General features: G+C 38.2%; 1 protein-coding gene across 1 annotated transcript; it reads right to left on the bottom strand.

The window, feature by feature from the left end:
* Positions 1-183: 183 nt before the first annotated feature.
* Positions 184-20,379, bottom strand: atg2b (autophagy related 2B). The gene is made up of 43 exons (XM_055038474.1): positions 20,168-20,379; positions 19,117-19,528; positions 18,167-18,329; positions 17,863-18,015; positions 17,681-17,783; positions 16,953-17,112; positions 16,675-16,854; positions 16,469-16,565; positions 16,222-16,386; positions 15,772-15,923; positions 14,772-14,883; positions 14,427-14,670; positions 13,608-13,770; positions 13,408-13,500; positions 13,129-13,317; positions 12,339-12,612; positions 12,155-12,263; positions 11,884-12,085; positions 10,369-10,511; positions 9,527-9,684; positions 8,955-9,130; positions 8,717-8,867; positions 8,433-8,635; positions 8,000-8,080; positions 7,794-7,900; positions 7,619-7,711; positions 7,464-7,534; positions 7,014-7,090; positions 6,761-6,931; positions 6,530-6,662; positions 5,872-6,071; positions 5,560-5,789; positions 5,352-5,469; positions 4,630-4,821; positions 4,452-4,553; positions 4,291-4,369; positions 3,989-4,199; positions 3,837-3,906; positions 3,664-3,746; positions 3,436-3,557; positions 3,118-3,272; positions 1,775-1,924; positions 184-1,254 (listed from the first exon to the last, which is right to left on the bottom strand). Exons 2-43 carry the CDS (start codon positions 19,276-19,278, stop codon positions 1,024-1,026), a joined length of 6,228 nt encoding a protein of 2,075 aa, XP_054894449.1. The 5' UTR covers positions 19,279-19,528; positions 20,168-20,379; the 3' UTR covers positions 184-1,023.
* Between the last annotated feature and the right edge of the window lie 27 nt (positions 20,380-20,406).

The raw sequence follows: 20,406 nt of genomic DNA, 5'->3' as shown, positions 1-20,406 counted from the left end.
TACACATGGTCAATTTTAATGAGTTTAGACGAAGGTAAGCATTATACCGTAAATACTTAGATTTTTAAAAATCATTTGCAAGCCTGTGACGTAAAGGCGTGCCGAAGATATGGCGTTTATGTTTTAAAAATCATAATCCAGTCTAACAGTTATGGTCTCTGTAGTGACATAAAAAATGATGCACATGATCTGAAGAGTTTATTTCGCATTTACCTATTTAATACAATTATTACATTACACTTATGCCCAAGAAAAAAATATTCTTCCCACATTAACAACAAAATATGCAAATCTTACATGTGTGACACAAATTATCACAACATCCATATTCATTCATTTAAATAAAAGCGGTCGATAAGACATGAGAGATGTAGATAAATCATTTTTGTAAAAAGCTGTAACTAAAGGAAAACAAAATACTTAAAAGTGACTTTTTGAATAGCAGCTTTTGTGAAAATAGCAAAACCTTACAGGTCAAAATAAACCAGTTGCAGCTGTACAATGTGTTTGGATTACCTTCCTGTTCATTTACTTGGACATGTAATCCTTAAAGTCACTTAAAAGTGCTTATTAAATAACTTTACACACTTTTGACACATTCGATTTCAGTTCTTGTCTTAAATTTGCATGGATTACAAAGTTGGAATATTTACAGTAAATAACATATAACATGTAATAAATTAAACCTCATACTCTAGTTTTTGTAGTGGTAGGATAAGAACACTATCTGTAAACAGAGCTGCTTGAAAAGGAAGCTAATGAGATGACCTGTCACAATTCTGCTTTCTAATCTGACAATTTACGTCAGATCAGAATGATATGTGGCTTGCACATTTATAATTTATGTAATCCATTTACTGATGACCATGAAGGCACTGTGAGGGAACCGTTAGCCGGATGGCATCAGGTCACACTGCCACAGGATGAGACTGTTTTTATTTACACCAGAAGTTACTGCTAGCCTTTCCTCAAACACAAACAAACGTTCCTCCCTTTACAGTCATGGTTTCATAGCAGTAAGAATCACTCCTCCTCATGCCTCCATTTCTGTGACTCCTCCTGACGCGCATCGGGGTGAATCTGGTTCCTCATCCCACCCAAGACGTTAGACGTGGCTTCAGTGGCCATGATGAGTGGCCTGACTACAGCTGGTGGCAGCTGGCGGAGGACTCCGCCGACCGCTCCCGTCATCCCACGCTGCTCATGCTCCCGTGTCGCCGTGTCATAAAGAGTCAGCGCGGTGTCTGTGATGCCCTGTGGGAGGAGACAGCATACAGTTCTCCTCAGAAGTTCACATGCGGTCATTACCCAACATGAATATCACCTTATTGATGCTGTTCTTTCAGGGTGGAATGGAAAGATGTAATTTATAGTGAATTCTCTTTGTTTATATTTATTCACTTATTTAAAACTATTTTTTGAAAACATCAAGCAGGACAAGAGAAAACATACACACATAATCAGGAACAAAATAATTAGCTAGATATCTGTTTGAAAAGGAGTAGGAACACTTATTTAATCCTACCCTTTATCACAATTAAATTAAATATACTATTTGCCGACTTTAATCCACACATAGTAAGAATTATACATACAGGCCCAAAAATATACATACATTCCATAAAAATTTGCTTAAATGTTATTTTTTTTATACTGTGTGAACTAGAAAAAGTTCACAACAAATTGAAACTTGTGCTTCTTTTAAGTGTATGAAAACGCCTTTGATTTTAGCAGTATATATTCAAGAGGAATGATAAGATAAGCTATTGCTTACTTCTTTCACCACAGTGTAAGCTTTGGCTACACCTTCTCTCAAGTCCACAGGCTGATGAGCAAGGCCATAATGGGAGTACCGTTTTACCCTCTTTGTGTCTCTCTCGTCAGGTACTGGAGAAACCATGTCATAAGCTGTCTCAGCTGCTGCCTAAAGAAACCAAATTTGAACAAATTAAAATAAAATAAATGTGTTTTTCCTTCAAGAAAATGAGATGCAAATGCTGTGAAGTTTACTGGTAAGCGGTCTGTTTTTGAAGTTGAGCTGAAGCAGAAACATTTGTTGAAGTCTAGATCACATTGCAAATATCAGAAGAGTATAAATATTGGAAAGAATAGTTCTGTATTAGCACTGAGCAGAAGCTGAAACAAAAAACTACAGCAGATGCTGAAACTGATCTGGCTTAAGTAGTTAAAGAGCTGAAGTCTCAAATTAGCATTAGAGATAGCTGCAGAAAAACAGAAACCAAAAAAATGTAATGCACTGCTGAAATTAAGTTGAAATCTAATTAAATTGCTCGACAAACCCCCTAAAAAAACAGAACAAAAACAAGGCTTGTGTTAGATTGTGTAATTTGACATCATCATCAGCTGTAACTCCATGCATTTGTGCTATTCAGAATTTTCTTTAATTCTCAATGTCCCTCTTCAAAACAACATCTAATCTCTGATTGTGGTTTTCTGTGTGAAAGTCTGTGGAAATGCTGGTCAAATGTTTATACGTGTATTTCTCTATTCATTGCATTTGTGTAAATGACCTAAAGTATATCTCTTTATGTCGCTTAAGTTAGCTCAAATTAAGAACACATAGACCAGGTGTCCCTTTTGCCCCTTGCTCTTTAAAGTAATCATGGCTACAGCAGCAGGTGTGTTCGTTTTGATGGAACTTCTTGGAAAACCCGATCTGATATTTGGTCAAGTGGATTGCATGTTTCTGTTTCTGAATCATGTAGTTCAAATACATTAAAACACTGTTCTACAAAAGTCGCTGCATGCAAAAGAAGACAACTTTTTCAACATCTTATTGTACAGTTTTGCGATGTTTACGTAAACGTGTGGGAGGAGGAATTATTTGCTCAGCTGAACACTAAAGTGGATGATGTCATCACCTATATATGCAAAAAATGCAGTTTTTGCTCAAAACCATAATGACATCTAAAGTTTGACGATGCTATATTGCTGAAGCATTTAATAACTCAATATGATGTGTTTGAAATCTGAATGTTGCTTATAAAAATAAGGGAATTCTTTTCAAAGATCAGAACAAGTCTGCTGACTGTAAATGCTTTATAGTTTTCACATTAGTTTTCAGTACGAGAGTGAAAGTATTCAGAACTAATTTACCTGGATGGTCCGCACCATCCTGTTTGTGAGCTCCAAAGCAGCCATGGCTGTGGAGGTCCCGAAGGAGGCCGTGCCACGCTGAAATCCCCGGACTATCCGGCCATCCTTTCTGTACTGCTCAATCGGGAGCCACACTAGGTCCCTCAGGCCGTGAACTGAACAGAACAAAAAGTTCACTTCACATGAACAGAAATCCCCAAGTTATCCCAGCCTCAGAGGTAACATGCAAAAAAACAAAAAAGCATTAGATGCCAGGATGACAGTGTAGTTGTATGAGGAACACATGTAAATGAGCTGGATCCAGAAGTCATTGCTCACCCAGTTTCACAAGAGTGTGAATAGGTGCCACACCACTTAATATTCCTTGAAGCTGATTGGTCTTTATGTCATTTAGCCACTCATTTATTGCATAGGAAAACAGCTTGTCCACGCCAAGTAATCTGAAACACAAAGAAGTGTGAGTTTAGTCTGAAAAATAGGCCATGGTCACAAAGGCAGCACATGCAGCAATGGATCACTGTCTCATAAGACATTCAGGTAACACACCCTTGTCTATAGCAGAGTTGCCGCAGTTTTAGTTCTGAACAATTTAGCTGTGTCAGCCCAAAGACGATTCCTGCAAATGTTCCCTGAAACAAGATATCAACCCAATTATTAATAAAAATTATTTTAAGATTTAAAAAAAAATCATTCATGCACTTTTGTGTCAGATCACATACCTGATCCATCGACACATGTTTCCCATGGTAATCCAGTCGAATTGGAACCTCACAAGTGAACCGAAATTCTCTGAAAAGAGAACACAGGATTAAATACAAACATTCTGTTTTGCAATTATTTTTGGCTTAAAGTGTTTTTAGTTTCCACTGACCTGAAGAAGATCGGTTGGTCTGAAAAGGGAGAGGAAGAAGCTTCGCCATCATTTGCTTCCTCCCTACCCGACGTTGAGAAAGTATTGATGCCGATTTGCCTCTGAGCAGGAACTGAAATAATCGGGGCTGGATCCTGACTGCCAGCAGTTTGTTTGGAGAAGCTGCAGGAGATTTCGGGGGCAGCGACTTTCTTTGTTGTAACACAAACAGCTGAGGAAAGAAAAAGTCAGGAATAGTCATGAGGAGTGGAACTGTATTAAAATGCACAACTGTAAAAGTGCCAGTTGATTATTGGGCTTACTTTCTTGAGCAGGAGGGGAGAAAAACTCCACTTCATTTGCAAGACTACTAAAGAAATCCTTCAAGAAGAACAGCGCGTCCTTTAAGAAAACCAAAAATAATAGGTTATCGAGTAGGCTCAACATTTTTAACATTGCAAACATCTACATCTGATTGTTATACCTGATCAATATTGAGGCGAAGAGGCATTAGAGAAACACGCAAGGAGCACTCAGGAGGTGCTTGGCCTGACTCGGGACACGTATGCAAAGCCTTAACTGTCAACTAAGAACAACAAGTACTCATGAAGTTCCAGGAATTCACAAACCTAACTAAGGTCATAGTGTGTCGCCAGTCTCACCATGTTTGAATGGGCTTTTCGAGGCATTTCCTTGCTAGAGTACAAGTACAGGAACTTGTTCATCTGTGAGGTAGCGAGTCTGTCCCGAATCTCCAAGTCCTGCACAGCAAACACCTGGCGGGACACTGGCTGGTCCATCGCTGGACGAGATGCTACAGGGGTCTGTGGGTACACCTCATGCTGAAATCTCACCTGATTTCAGCATGGAGAAGTTAAATACTGAAGGAATCACCATAACATTTAGAAAGAGCAACATGATTCTAATGAACGTGGGATGCACAGAAAGATTGGCTAGTGATCAACATCGGAAAGTTAAACACGTCAACTCTGATTATTTTGTCTTTGGTTGGAAATGTTTAACTGCAGAGCAGTGTAATATCGACTGCTCTCACACACAATGGGAGATTGCCTCCAGTCACTACAAATAATTATGAATCACGCAGGTTGGTTAAAGTTCCATTATAGATATAATAAATGAATCAACGCTAGAATGATGCAGAACATACCTACAAATCAAGTCCCTGTTTTTAAAAATTTAATGTTTTGTTTTCCCACAAGTATTTTTGTGATAAAAGTTCCCATTTTTAAAATAGAAAAACATATGCTGTTTTTACTAGAATCAAATCACTTAACATCTGTATTCACAGGTCGAAAGTCAACCACAAATACTCTATAATAAACACTTGCTCAGTAATAATAAAATAATAATAATAATAAACAACCTTGCTGAGTTGTATCTCCATCAGGACATCAGGGTTTCTTCCTCTTCCTCCTCCAATACGGCCCAAACTCTTCACTTGTCTGACTGGAGTTTGAGATGGGGAGCTATGAGGAGTAGACCTACAACACACAGGGAGGAACAAAAATCTTAGAGAGCATGCTTCCTACCCTTTGTACAAATTTTGAGAGAAACCAACAAGAATGGCTCACCCCCGGCTTCGAGCAGGGGAAGCAACGCATGCTGAACTCCCAAAGTCTTTTCCTCCGTAAAGATGCCAAACGACAGAAATCTCCCTAATGAGGTAGCGGACCTCTGGGATGGGAAAATTCATGGCTCCACGACTGGAATCATTCCCTTCCAAAGGCTGACTGAAGTAATTGTCTTTGATTTCAACTGGATCCAAGGTGAGCTGCTTTACCACAGGCTCCTGGTCTTGATCCTGTTACACAAACACCCTAAAAGTGAAGTAACACACCTTTCACATACAAAAAAAGCAAACATTTAAGTCAGTAATTCTTAACCTCTCCTCTGGAATCAGGAGTTTCCAAAATGCAAAAGTCATCCGTCTCTTGGGCCAGGTTGGGCGCAGGCGTAATGAGCGGAGAGGGAAGAATGGGGTATGTGGGACTTGTATCTTGGCTTAAATTCCCACTCTCATCAGGGAACAGGAACAGGTCCGAGCTGGGTGGGTCGTGGTCATGAGTCTTTTCCTCATAGGAACCTATATAAAGATAAAAAATGTAAGCAAACAGTGGATCCATCATGCTAATCAAACTGGAATAAAAGGTCCTCAGGTTGTTGTTTCTGCGCATTTTTATACAGAAAATCTATCAAAATAGGTGTCTTGACCTTTTTTGGAGAGAAATACTATTTTAGTACTTTTCTACATCTTGTCACATTAAAACAACAAAATCCTTAACTTCTTACACAGACAACACAATTGTGTCATTTAACAAGGTGTCATTCTGCCTCCACTGCAGAAATATTATTTTCTCTTGGTTTATCACATAAAATCTGAGAACATGAACATTATTACCATTTTCTTACAATTTAAAGCCTTAACTAGCATTTCCGGTTCCAATCAAACCACATTAAGTGTTATTAGTGTTTGGTTGTATTATTTTAACAGTAAACCACTACATTCTCAATAAATTTTCTTTAACTGAGAAAAATCTGAACCATTTTGTTGCACGCATGGCACTTGCTGCCCATCTGTCTCCTCCATAGCTTCACTCATCAGGTCCTGGAGGATCTGCAGCTCATTCTCAGCAAGCAGCGGGATCTGAGATGTCAGTCTGCTGGGAACCTCCGCCTGTCAAAAAAACAAACAAAAAAAATCATTCATTTAAGACTGATATTTGTTTTAAACACTTTGCTTTGTATAGCAGCAGCTCAGTAGTTGAACGTCACCTTGTTTTTTTGTGTGGTGTTGTTGCGCTTGGTCTCTGGTTCCTCCGGGGGTATCAGGTCTCCATAGCTGGCCACATACTGGATGAGGTTCATCAGGGCAGCGCAGGAGTCCGAACACGTTCTGATGTGGATCACGTCACTGGAGCAGCGCAGCTCAAATCTGGGCTCTGACTATCACCCCACAAACAAAAACAAAACAAAGATCAGACTTTCTCCTTTCAGTAAAAATCCTATTTAAAGTGGATAAACTTACCAATTTTCCATCTGCTCCAGGTTTGACAGCTGTAATCCTCAGCTCCAGTGTCCCCATGTCTACAACCTGAACATAGTCTGTTATATAAATGAAACAATGATCAGAACAGTTATCAAGAAACGTTTAAACACAAGATTTTTATACAAGAATGTATTCTTTACTAAGACATTACTGAAAATATATCTACTGAGGTCAGACTTTAGCTACAAAACCAGTGATGGATGAAAACAGCAATTAATGATGAATAAAGAAATATATGACGGACAAATAATATCCAAGGAGATTGCTGCATGTTCGGGCAGACGGCTTTAGGGAGAAAGGACAAGCTGATGGAATAATATCTTGTACTCTAATTTTATTTTTCCAAATTTTGCCATGCCAAACTAAATCCAACTCCATAAATTTCCATAGGAAGGAGTCCTAAATGTTGACAAAAACAAGTCAACTTACCCCGGGCAAGATTGACAGAAACCATATTATTCTTGTCCGAGAGGAACAGAGCAGCTTCATCCAAAATTATCCTGCAAGAAAAATATCTTAAAAGCTTGTTTTTTTTAAACTGATTTAAATAAATATTTCTCAAATAACTAAGAAAGCATCCAAACCTTAAGGTTGAAGATGAATTATCTAAGGAGACGCTGCTGGAGATGCTAAATGTTTCTACAAACACCAAAGATCTGAGTGGCAGGTAGAGAGGTCTGACAAGATGAAGATTGTTCAGTTAATATACTTTACTAATAAAAACATGTTCATTATGAGTCAGTGTGAAATCTGCTTTACCTGTAATCTAATGAGCAACTCCAAAGGTGTAAATGTAGAGTGGTGACAGACATGGGAGGGGCGTAACCCAACACAGGCTCAGCCGAAACATTCAGGAAGTCAACAATCTATGTCAGAAAAACATGTTATTTCATTTAATGTCTACCTGTCTTAAGAGGTTTGTAAACATGGCGTGTGATTTTTTTGTTGTTGTTGTTTAGTTTTACCTGATCATACCAGCCCAGATTAGGTGGCACCACTCTGTGCTGCAGTGTGGCTCCTCTCACTCCAACAGCAACCAGAAACTCCTGCATGGACAACAAACAATGCCACTGAAGTGAGAATATTTCGCTTAAGTATTCCACAAGTTAAGAAGCTTTTTAAAGACAATTTTTGATTTAAATTAGACACTTTCTGTTCTTAGTAAATTGCATTCGCTTGTATTACTTCACATTAAAAGCATGTTTTCAGTTCTGGTTTATGATTTAAGTGCTTTTAGAATAGGGCAGAAATATTTTTTACTGTCCCACAGTGGGAAAATTCACATCAGCAAGTTAAGGTAAGTGGGAGCATGCAGATTAACAATAAGGTTAACAACCTTAGTGTATGATATAGTTCATACTGGCAGAGGTTTCAGGAGTGTCAATCTGAATGTCTGACCTTGAGGTTGCGTTCTGCGCTCTGTGATGAGATTTTGACAGCGACCGACACCATGCTGCGGGCCTCCAGACCGATACCCTCTGAGGGGGTCGAGGACCTTTCTGAAAAAGTCTCTGATTGGTAGATAGTCGGCTCCAGCCAGTGGGGATGTGTCCTGCATGGCAACTTGATGTCTAAGACATTGATGCCTCCATCTAGGAGTCCTGGGTGGATTAATAAATATGACATATTTACAGTAATATTCAATAAACTTAGTAATAAGGAGGAATGATTTAAAGTAGTACCTTGCTGGTACATGCAAACGTTGCTGGTGTGAAAACAAATGTAGTGCTGGTCCTTGAAGCCTTCATACTGAGTGACGCTGAACAAAACAGCATTCTTCACCTCAATCCAGAACTCCCCATGTTTGTTTTTTAGTAACGATTTATCTTCTTCCTGGAAAAAAATAAAACAAACTAATGAAGCACATATAAAAGGTTTTTAGAGCTGGTTGATTTTAAGAGAATATCCAGCAGATTTTACCTTAGAGTTTGTCTGAAGCGCCACTAACCCATGATTAACAGAGAGAATGATGGAAAAGAGGCTCTGGGAGGTTTTGCTGTGCGCTTTGGGCTTTTTCTTCTTTCGAGATCTGAAGCCCAGATCTGAGGCAGGAGAGTAGTAATGCATAGTCTCCTCCTCTGAACCACTGGTCTCCTCTGAAAACAAGGAGATATGATTTGAACATGATTCTATAAATCATGAGAAACTCAGATATTGAAAAATCATATAAAAAGCAAAGGAAATTAACTGAAAAAAGAGTCTGAAGTATAATTTAACTTCAGACAGTGAAAAAAAATGTGTTTGCCTTTATCCAACGTGCATGAAGATATCTGGTTTCAACTGTAACATTTTCCAAATTTAGGCTTTTAATTAAAAATGTAGATTACACTTTATTACAAAACTGCAGTTTGAATATCAATAACTCTAAAGGACTTTGTACAGAAATCAAGAAATTTCTAAACCTTAATAACACCTAAATAAAATTCAAGCATTTCGAAGGATGTCAAGTACCTACAAGAACTCTGAATATGAGACGGGTAATTTAATCTCACCCTCAGGGCCAGTAGAGCGAAACTGGCTGAAACTGTCTTTGGAGTAAGTGTTAATCAACTGGCTGGCAACAGAGAGTCCAACTCCATACGGCATGCTTTCTATGGTTTCCACTGGAGACGGGGCCGTGGGCTCCCACAGCAGAAGGTCATTGCTTATCCTAGAACATGGAGAATGCATGTTTTATTTCATGAAACTGTGCACAGAACACAGAGTGCAGGCCACAGTTAATGGCATGCATGATGAGCAAAAGCTTTATGACAGATTTTTTTTATTGCAGTGGTGCAATTTTATAATGAAAAATCAACCCATAATCGGAAAACATGAATTCAGTGGCAAAAACAAAAATGATGGCACCCAATAATCAATTGTTAAATAAACATTGAAGGTTTTTTTTATTTATTATTGTTTCAAGTTGATCTGTTTCTAGAAACTACTAATTGGTCATTTATGACTTTCTGTTCCTCAGGGGATTAAATATAATGTGACTCAAAGGCTTATTAATTTTAACCACTGAGGACTGAAATAATACACAGTGAAGAGGATGCTAAGGGAATTAAAAGATCTCCAGAAGTTATTTTTATCTTAACTGCAGCAACAGGTGGACACATGCCAACAAGTTGTTTGTAAAAGATGCAGAAAAAAGCCTTGTCTATTCTACAATAACATGTAAACACAAGGTGTTTCTAACTGGAAATGTGTGCTTTGATCAGATGAGACAAAAGTTGTGTTCTCTGTTGAAAAACCCATGCAGGTAAGAGAATGGAGACGATGTTAACATGTTTTAACTACCAGTTAATAACATCTGTCAAGTTGATTTGATTATTTTTAATAAATGATGAACCTGTTGTGTAGTTTTTCATAGAAAGTCTTGCCCGGCAGCACCAGCTGCACATTAGGGAAACACAGCTCCAGGATGAAGCGGGAGTTGTTCATGGTTTTTTCCTGGAACTCCGTCATTTCACCAACATCACCAGGAATGATCATCTGCAAACAGGGAAACATATTCATCTTGTCACCACCTGTTTTGTCCACAGATCAGATTTGCAAAACATGTTCCTCATTTGCGTAAGAATTCATCAGTCAAACATGTTGATATATTGACCAGAGTATCCTCGCTCCAGGATGCAAATTTCTGCACCTGGATAAAGCACACCTGACCCTCAAATATTAATATTAAATCTTTGGAACATGCAACAAAGTGGAAAAAAGTCAATTTTTGTAGATTTTACTTTATGTTAAACAAAAATGGTGTTTAGGGTCAAGCACAAATATTTGTCTCTTTAAAGGAGAAAAGTGATGTGTAATGGAGGGACATTTAGTATGCATCCAGTTGTGACAGCTGTTTCCTGTTTGATACTCTGTTCTGACATAATATTTGCACATTAAAACATACATACAGCTTCTAAAGTGAAATATCTTAAATATAGCTTTACCATTTTCACATATATTAAAAAGCTACATCCAGATTTGGCCTTTAGTTATCAACAACCAAAGACTCAGATTACAAACAGAAAAAACAGAAGCCTTCCTATTTCTGTTGGAGAGACAGAAAGGAAGTCAGTTACAGATGTTCTATAAATAACACCAAATTTTTTTTTACATTTTACTCAGCTTGTTTTTTCTAAAATCTTTAGTAAATTTAATGTTTTCCTCAAAAGGAGAAAAACTTTTACCTAATTCTTGTTCGAGATTGACATGACCCCTAGTGGTGATGGGGAAAAATGTTAAAAAAATAAAATCCTATAACTTCACCCTCTTCCCTCTCATCAATTATTATAAAATAGTTCATGAACAATAGAATCTAGCACTTAGCGTACTGTTCTAATTTCCTGCTATGCTATGGGAAAAAACTGTTATAATTTTAAAAGTGTGCCATATTCTAAAGATTTTACAGTGCAAACATTACACTTGACAAGCCAAAGTCATTGTAGCAAAAGATAAACTTTAGAAACATGGCAACCCTACATGTTGAATGGTAACTATTAGTCAAAAGAGATCAATAGATAAATTTGGTAAGGACTATGACTGGGCCATTTTGACATTCTAAGACTGCCTTGTGTTCAAAGTCATTATGACGGAGCATCTTAGTCCACATATTTGTGGCATGTGAAAACTGCAAACAGGACTTTTTATTAAAGAGGTGGGTTATGAAGACAGTGTGTTGAACTAACGTGTAATTAGAGGGATCAGATTATACAAAGTTGAAAAAAATTCTGCTCTCAGCCATGTTGGTTTTACACATAAAATACCATCTAATCTGTGTTGCTAAAGAAACCAAATTGGGGAAAGATTCAAGGAACATGAATTTTGATATGATGTAAGAATCATTATTTATTGCACTTCACTTCTGACTCACCTCCTCAGTCTCATACATGACCTTGCGAGAAGAAAAGGGCGACGGCTCTGATTTCCCAAAGTCACACACGTCCTTCAACGAATGAGCAGCCCCTTCCTCCTCCTCTTCTTCAAGTGAATGATCCTCAGCCCCTTCATCATCTTCAGCCGTCACACGCTCCAGTATTGAATGGACCGTGGTGGGATTCATCTTCAGGACGACCCTGCTCAGAGGAATTATCTGTCATTACAAATTGGGAGTTTAATGGACTCGCCGGTTCGTGTGAACGTACCTCGGCCAGTCAAACTTTACACTTTCAGATGTCATCATGTCTCCTTCCATATTGTGGGAAACCCTGACAAAACGGGCAGCGGGTTGATCCGGCTCCTCCTGGAACTTTCCTGCACCATGACAACAACACAAAGTCAATGGCCGTTTCATAATCACATTTTCTTTCTTTCTGACAAAAGACGAACCAGTAAGTTCCTTGAAGGTGAGCTCCATTTTGGTTTGGTTGGGTGAGCTTCCGCCCATGAACTCTGTTTTCATCTCCAGGTCTTCCAGCTCCATGAGCAGAACTTCTTTCTGCAGGGACTTCTTGAACCATGGGCCTCTCTCCTGATCTGAACGCAGGTCAGGGATGGGGAAGCGCACAGAGAGGCCAAGAACCGGCGCATTCACTGTCAGTGATATGTGACAGTTGGAGGGAGTGTGTGTGTCATCCAGAAAAACCTCTGCAAAGGCTTTGTGCTGAAAACAATCCAAGAAATCCATGCTTCAGAAAAGACATAATAATAATGCAAAAAATGTATACAATAGTAGCATTCCTTTCTTTAATCCTATTCCATCTTTAAAATTGCAATCCTCCCCTCAATCCATCTGTTTCTGGAAGTTTCACATACTTCATTCCTTTTGTGTGTCCTGTTTTCTTCCTCCCTTTACTTTTCTCTGTTACTCCCATCATCCATTTAGTCCATCATTCGGACAGTTCTTTCCCTACTTTTCCTTTCTTTACTCACTTCCCATATCCTCCCTCCATCTCTTCCTTCCTGCTTTTTGAAAGTTTAATGTTTCGAACCTGATCACAATACAAATATCAAACTAAAAAAGGGAATTGTATCACTGAAACTCTGGGAAGGTATGTACTGAAAATGTAAGAAGACTGATATAATTTCATTACTATGAAATTTTTTAATACAAAACAATTTCATAGTAACTTTTTTATGAACAGTAAACCAGTTAATTCAATAAACATCTACAACTTACCAAACTGATGTGTTTGTTGTAAGATGTGTACAGGTGGGAGGCCATCATCTCTGTGGTTGCCAATTTCTGAGGCTGCAGCAGAGAGTTGAGACGGTCGACGATGCTGATGTCCAGCTCAGAGTGTACAGGACCCAACTCCACCCGGATCTCAGCTTTCCTTGGTATTGTGCTGAGACGCACCTGCCCTGCCTGAACAAAACAGCAGCTAGTGGGCCATGCAGCAAAGGTACTACATGATAAAAGTAGAATTTAATTTATTAATTTATTAAAGGTGAACACCTGAGGGCCTCTGCGCTCAGCCAGTTTGTACAGCAAGTGAAGGCAGGTGGAAAGGGATGCTTCATCACTGACTGGGGTCTCAAATGTTAAGAGCTGAGGTGTGACAGAAAAGAAAAATGAAAATCTCTTCCAAACTGAAGCTTTGTCTGTCCTACATAGGCAGTGTTCAAACAAGAGGAAAAGAAAAGCTTCATACTGACCTCAGTGTACTGGATTCCTCTGTGGTTTCCACCAACAGGAGGCTCAGAAGGAAATAGACATTCGACAAACTCCATCTGGCTCAGGGAGATGTCAGTCCTGAAAGTCCGCAGATTTGATCCCTGACAGTGCTCGTAGTTTATCTGCAAACCCTGGCCAATAAACCTGCAAACATTGGTCCATGTTATGTGCACAACCATTGATCTCTTACAAGGTTGTTAAAAGTGGGGACCCGGAACCATTTGCCATTTGATTGTGTGCGGCCACCCTGACCACAATTCAAGAATGAATTAAATAAAGAAAAAAAAGCACAAATTTTAAATTAAAATCTACTTACAAAGATCTTAGATGCAACACAAAATGATCATTTTTGGTTTCCTATAGTTGTCCTGGTAACTAGAACCACATCTACTCATTGACTTATGTTCTGAAGTACACCAAAGCTGCTTTTAACTGATGTATTGAAACGTGGCTAGATAAAACAAGTGTTTTCAAATCAAGTCTGACCTCAATCCTGTTTTATTGCGGCGTATAAACAAAATATTTTTTCGTTATTTTAATTCCAGCTCAAAAAAAGCAAATTGGAGGATTTTCATTCAACATGGAAAATATCCACAAAACCTTTTGAAGTTTTGAATCTATAATTTAGCTTCTATGATTTAGTTACTTTTTGTTTAATTAAAACAGTTAGTTCTTAGTTTGATGTTGATTATGGCAGGCAAAAAAATCCCAACATATTTGGCCCACGTGAAAGAAAAGTTTGGACACCCCTGATCTAATTAAAAAAGCCACTTCAGACGGTTATAATTAACAGTGTTTACCTTAGATGATCATGGGGACAAGCCTGATCAAACATTGATCGAGACCGAAGGAAAGCATCTGGAGAAAGCTGGCCCGGGCCTTCTGTGCTGAAAAAATGTCCAGCTAGGGGTCCAACTGGGCTGGGGGCGGCATGTGGCGGTGGCAGCGGGTCAATGTGGAGGACAGAGACTGCAAAGCCACTCAGTGACAGCTTTAGCACCAGTTCTGGTCTGGATTCATCCCCGTGTGTTTTAGACAAATGGGCTGAAAATGGAAACATTTTTTATTGTTTAATCCTTATCTTGCTTTTTCAGATAAAGCAAAGGAAAAAAATGGCTGTGTCTAATTATTTAAAGCATGCTCACAGGTTTGTCTCAGTAGTTTCTGAGGGAGCTGTGAATCCCGCGACTGGGCAGATGATTCACTCGTCCGTTTCTCTCGTTGTCGCGGTACATCCATGTAATCATCCCACAGAGCCTGAAAGCACAGGCAGATATCCATGCTGAAATTAACATCCCAATGCGCCAATCTTAAAGTAGATTTCAGTGACTCATTTCAGAATCCAAGTAATCCTTGACAATTAAAAAAACAAATCAGTCATTTATATAGGTTGACTTTTAAAACCTATATAAAAGTTTTAAAGGTGGGTTTTAAAAGGCAACTAGACAAACAACATTTTGCAGTGCACATTTAAAGATTAACATATTGCTAATTGAGAACGAGACATTTTAATCCATGAAATACTGCAATCCTTAAGAAAATTCAGTGTTTAGTTCATGACAATTTTTGAAAATAAATCTAATGCGTTATTACTAGGGATTTATTACTTATTTTAATTTCTCCTTGAAGATTGCATTTAAAGAGAAGCAGCCTTAGAGCTGGTCTTTCAAGTTAAACCCATAACCGTGTAATTAGCAAAGCTATTCAGTATAAAAACAAATATAAGGATAATTTCAATGGATGGATAGATGGATAGATGGATGGACCAACAGATGAATGCATAGACAAATGGATAAATGGACAGCAAAATAGATGAATGGACTGGATGGATTGATACAACCTTTAGACAATGGGAACAGAAATAATGACTGGAAATACTTATTTTCCCCCCACACACTACTGGTTTTCTATTTATATCCAGACTTGTGAAATATTTCAGACAAATAGACCATGTAGGAACTCTGAAGATCATCCTGACCATTAAATAAATCTCAAATTATACCAATTTGAGATTTGGTATAAACAATTGACCACCAGCCAGTTCTGGTGGTCTGGCTGTCGAAAAGGTCTAGGTCTGTTCCAAGTTCCATGTGTTCGAAAACACTAAACAAGAAGATCAAAGTTTGATTAGCATGTGGGACTCACTGCTGCATTTCCAGATGGCGACTCTCCAGGTGAAGCAGAGTAGTTGCTGTTGAGAGACAAGTCCAAGTCAACAGTGGGCGGTTCTCCGAGAGGAGGGAGGGACGATAAGCTGTGAGACATGTCCATGTCAGCCATGGAGAAGAACACATCATCTATGGCAAGAAGCAAAACAGGTTTTAATAAACACAATGCTGTTTCAATCTGTTTCAGACTATATATATTCAAAAGTCCAACCTAACTTAATGAAAAGTTTTCGATTATTGGTGAGAGCGTTTTGTGACCAAAACCACTTCTAGGATCCAAAATACACACTGGTGTTTCCATTTCTAAATGAAATATGACATTTGAAATGAATCAAATGCAAAATGAGGTGGATCATACTGGTTGAGCTGTATGTTGTCACATATGGAGCAATTATAAAATATCAATGAGATGACATTCTGTTCCAACCTCGACTCGATACAGTTCTGGTGGTCTGGCTGTCGAAAAGGTCTGGGTCTGTTCCTGGAACAGCGGTGTCTTTCTTCAGACATCGGTTCAGCTCCAAATGGAGACGATACTCATCCTCTTGTTGCATAGGACGGTTTTTTCTGTCCTTATTCCATTCTTGTGCACCTTAATGTTAAGATCAGAAAATATTTTTAAACAGCTCATTTTTGTGAAGATTGTTTCAGCCATTTATCATCTACGTTCTCACCTCCTCCAGAAAAAGCTCCAAATAAATCCAAGAGTAGATGAACTTGGCGTGGGGAGAGCAGGATAAGCAGTTTATCAATGTGTCCAACAACATCCAACTGAGAAGAAATACCACCAGAATAACAGAAGTATCAGTTCTACTCCAATTAAAAAATTGCAGAAGAAATATCAATAATTAATTTAGAATACAGATTTTTGCTAGTTTACCTTTGCGCCAGGCAGAGCTAGGTTGTTTTTAAGAGTGAGGGACAGCTCAATTTTACCACTGAGGCTTCCAACCTGCACAGTCTCAAAGGGGGTTATGGAAGACAGCGGCTCTGTAAACTGTGGATGGGGCTCACATATAATTTTGGGATTCCAGCTGGGGGAGAGCTTTGGTTCAGTTTCCTGTAAAATAGGAGAATTTTGTGTTAAAAACAAAAACAAACAAAAAAAATGGTGCTGAACTGTAACTTTCTGGGAGCTGAAATACTGTAGGCACCAACCGGAGGGGTGGGTGAGGATCTGCAATCGCGAGACACAACTGAGAATTCGTCCCAGAATACAGTGATTCCTTCCATCTGCATGTTTTTATGTGCAAATGTGGTTGGCTGATGCACATTAACACTTGGACTCTCTTCCCCTGTTTCATCATAGTACACGATCCTGCACAAATGTACAAAATATTCATGTTCATTTTTATATTTATTCATTTTCCTTGAACAATTGTGTTGTAACAACCCCAAGGTGTGTTATATTGGATTTTATACAATAAACCAACATAATTGAGATTAATCTTAATTGAGATTATTGAACCCAGCTAAGCACAGAAAAATGGTGGAAGAAGATATTAAAAGTGTTCATAAGTAAAAATGACTCAATCTCCAAGTAGAAATCCAATCCAGAACCTGTGACTTGAAAATTGTTGTTGAAATTTTTTGGCAAAGAACAATAGGTAAAAATTTACATGTAAAATACTTTTTACAAAGAATGACATTTGGTGGTGAATACAACTGCATTTTCACACTATTATTCATACAAAACTTTAAACACATGTATGATTTTCCTTCTAACGATACACTACATAGTGTTGGTCTGTCATGTAAAATAAACCCAGTTCATAAAATTAAAAGTTTATGGTTGTAACGTGATGTATTGTAGAAAATTTCAAGGAGTGTGGATACTTAATTAGACTTAGGAAATATCATTGTGTGTCATTAATCCAGTTACTTACTTCCTGATTCGAAGTTCAAGTGCAATTCCAGTTTTAGAATTTTCTGGAATGTGTTCGACTCGGAGAACGGTATCCAAAAACGTCACTTTGACTCGTCTCAAAACTGCATCAACATAGAAAAAAAAAAAAACATTTTGTATTTCTCACTAAATTTGCTGATAAAGAATGGAGATATAACATACCTGTTTCTATCGTCTCTGCAAACTTCTCCAATCCTTCAAAAGGCTGAAAACTTTCTCCCATATCATCTGTGAGTTTTTGGCTCAGGCATTCCTTGGCGAGCTGCATGCTGCTTGTCATGAAGCTGGACCAGTACATGGGCTCAGTGCCAGAAGCTGGAGGAACAGCAATATTTTCACATGTTTAAATATGGCATGTGAGCACTGGGCTAGCATTGGGCTGGTTAGCCGTGAGCGTCACAGAAATAAAAGCTCCTTCCTATTTCAGGCATATGGTAAAGGTAGACACAAATTGGCATCTCCTTACCTGCTCTTGGTCTTGGTCTTAGCACCATCTCCAAACCCTTGACCTCCAGGGCACAGTTTTCCTGTAGCAGTGCTGCCCATGGAACGGTCAGAGATATTGTCTGGATGAACCCTGCGATTACCTCGAAGGGAGCATCCGCCGTCTCCAGGAGCTCATTGAGAGACTAGAGAACATGACAGCAAGCATTTTTAGTTCCAGTAGAAGAGAAGCTGGCAAAGATTAATTTCCAGTTTTCTTTGCTAATAACAATTTTTTCTAATTACTATAACACATTAAAGAGAAGATTTGCTGCATATAATATAGATATCAATATTGATTCCAACTGAAAATTGAGAAATTATATGATTATTCTCATTTTTAGCAGTTTTATTAACTGTAGAAAACTGTATCAAGGAACATTCTTTTGACTGATGCATTTATAGATCAAAAATAGTGTCCGTTTATAGTTTTGACTCATTTTGGTATTGATGAAACCATACATATTTCATTATCTGCGCAGCCAATAATCAAAGCTATTTAAGAAATATCTGATTTTGATCTCCACCTGACTCATTGGTGCATCTTATTTTCTTTACATTACTGTAAAATAATTACACCATCATTCAAGTTATTTTGCCCTCAGGATACAAACCGTCATATTTACTCACCAGCAACAAACTAAACATTTTGGTAATAAAAAAATATATATATATATTTTGAATCCCATTTATAAAAACTGTTTGTTTCATATGACCAATATTTATTGTAGATTAGTGAAAAATAATACAAATATTCTGTCATTTACTTTTAAGTCATTTGTAAAAAGAGGTATGGCAAGTTTGAACAGATTTACCTCATCTACTTTGAATGTAAACAAAGTAACATCTCACAGTCAGTATGAACTCATTACACAACGCAACATTTTGGGTTCCATAATTCAACAAAATAAATACAATTAACACACCACATACCCATTTATCCAATGGTACTTGTGCAAGGGACCCAGTGCCTTGATAAAGATCAAGGCTGAGCTGATCCAAGCTTAGTTTCTCCTGAAGAAAATTCCCCAGGTACCGATGAAGGAGGTACCTGCAGGCCCGCTTTTTGATGGACTCTGAAAATGGCCAGGGCATCTTAACTTTTTGGTTGAACAGTGTGGTGGTAACAAAAGTGACTGTGAGGCTGTGGAGCTGCTAAGTTGAGGTTATTCAGACAGCTGTGAATGAATCAATGATGTTACAGTTGTGTCATCCTTTTGACTGTAAGGTACTGAGCAAATGTGAGCTCAAACATCCTTCACATCCCAAGATCTGGGACACGCTGGAGGATGTGTTGACACTCAGAGATCTATGTGGGAATTGATCCGACTCCAGTTTGCTGCACCTACAGAAAGGGTACACAGAAGACACCCCCCTCCATTTGTAATTGGAAACCAAAACATGTGACTTGACACAAATTTAAAAACAAAACAAAAGTTTTGTCTGATTATTCTTCGAATGTCTGCTAAGTTGCTCCTGATCGAAAGTGAAATGATATTTCTAAATATGCGCAAAGTATTTTAACGTTGTGAGTATAAGTAATCTCCTTTCTCAAACTCATATCTGCTTGCGAAATAGCCGTGAGCGTCACAGAAATAAAAATAAAAATCTCTGTCGGGCCTTAGCTCTGTCCACAAAAACACAGCTGTCATTGACCGACCGGACATGTGCTTTGACTACCGGTTAGACAAAGGCAAGTCATTAAGCTAGCTTATGTTAAGCAGCCAGTTAGCATAGTGGATACGCTGAAACTGCAGCATTCAAAGCCTTCTTAGCTGGCAGGTTGCTAACGTCAAGCTAAGATTGTAGCATTGGGCTAGTTAGCAAGCTAGCTAAGATAAAACCAAACATTTCTGCTTATATCAACACTAACATTACATTCATAACTACATATATACACAATACACGCAAATCAATTACACATGCTAAAGGTTAAGCATTTAATAAGCTTAGAATGATTACATTAAAGCAGCACGTAAGTTACCTTCTGATTGAGTTGTTTACAAACACTTTCATGACTTCGCACCAATGGACAATGCTGCATTCGAAAACTCCTCGGAAACAGAATATTCAAACTCAAAAAATGATGTTTTCATGCTACAGAGTGAATGAAAGGACTGCATTGCCCATAAATTCTGGATTAAACACTGTTGTTTGTTGATTGGTTGGTTTAAAAATTCATTATCCTAATTTTTCACTCAATTTCATTCTTTCTCAATTGCC

The sequence above is a fragment of the Poeciliopsis prolifica genome, unplaced genomic scaffold (genome assembly GCF_027474105.1).
Source record: "Poeciliopsis prolifica strain line A6 unplaced genomic scaffold, Auburn_PproV2 SCAFFOLD013, whole genome shotgun sequence".
Taxonomy (NCBI): domain Eukaryota; kingdom Metazoa; phylum Chordata; class Actinopteri; order Cyprinodontiformes; family Poeciliidae; genus Poeciliopsis; species Poeciliopsis prolifica.
This window is presented reverse-complemented; position numbering and strand designations above follow the sequence as displayed.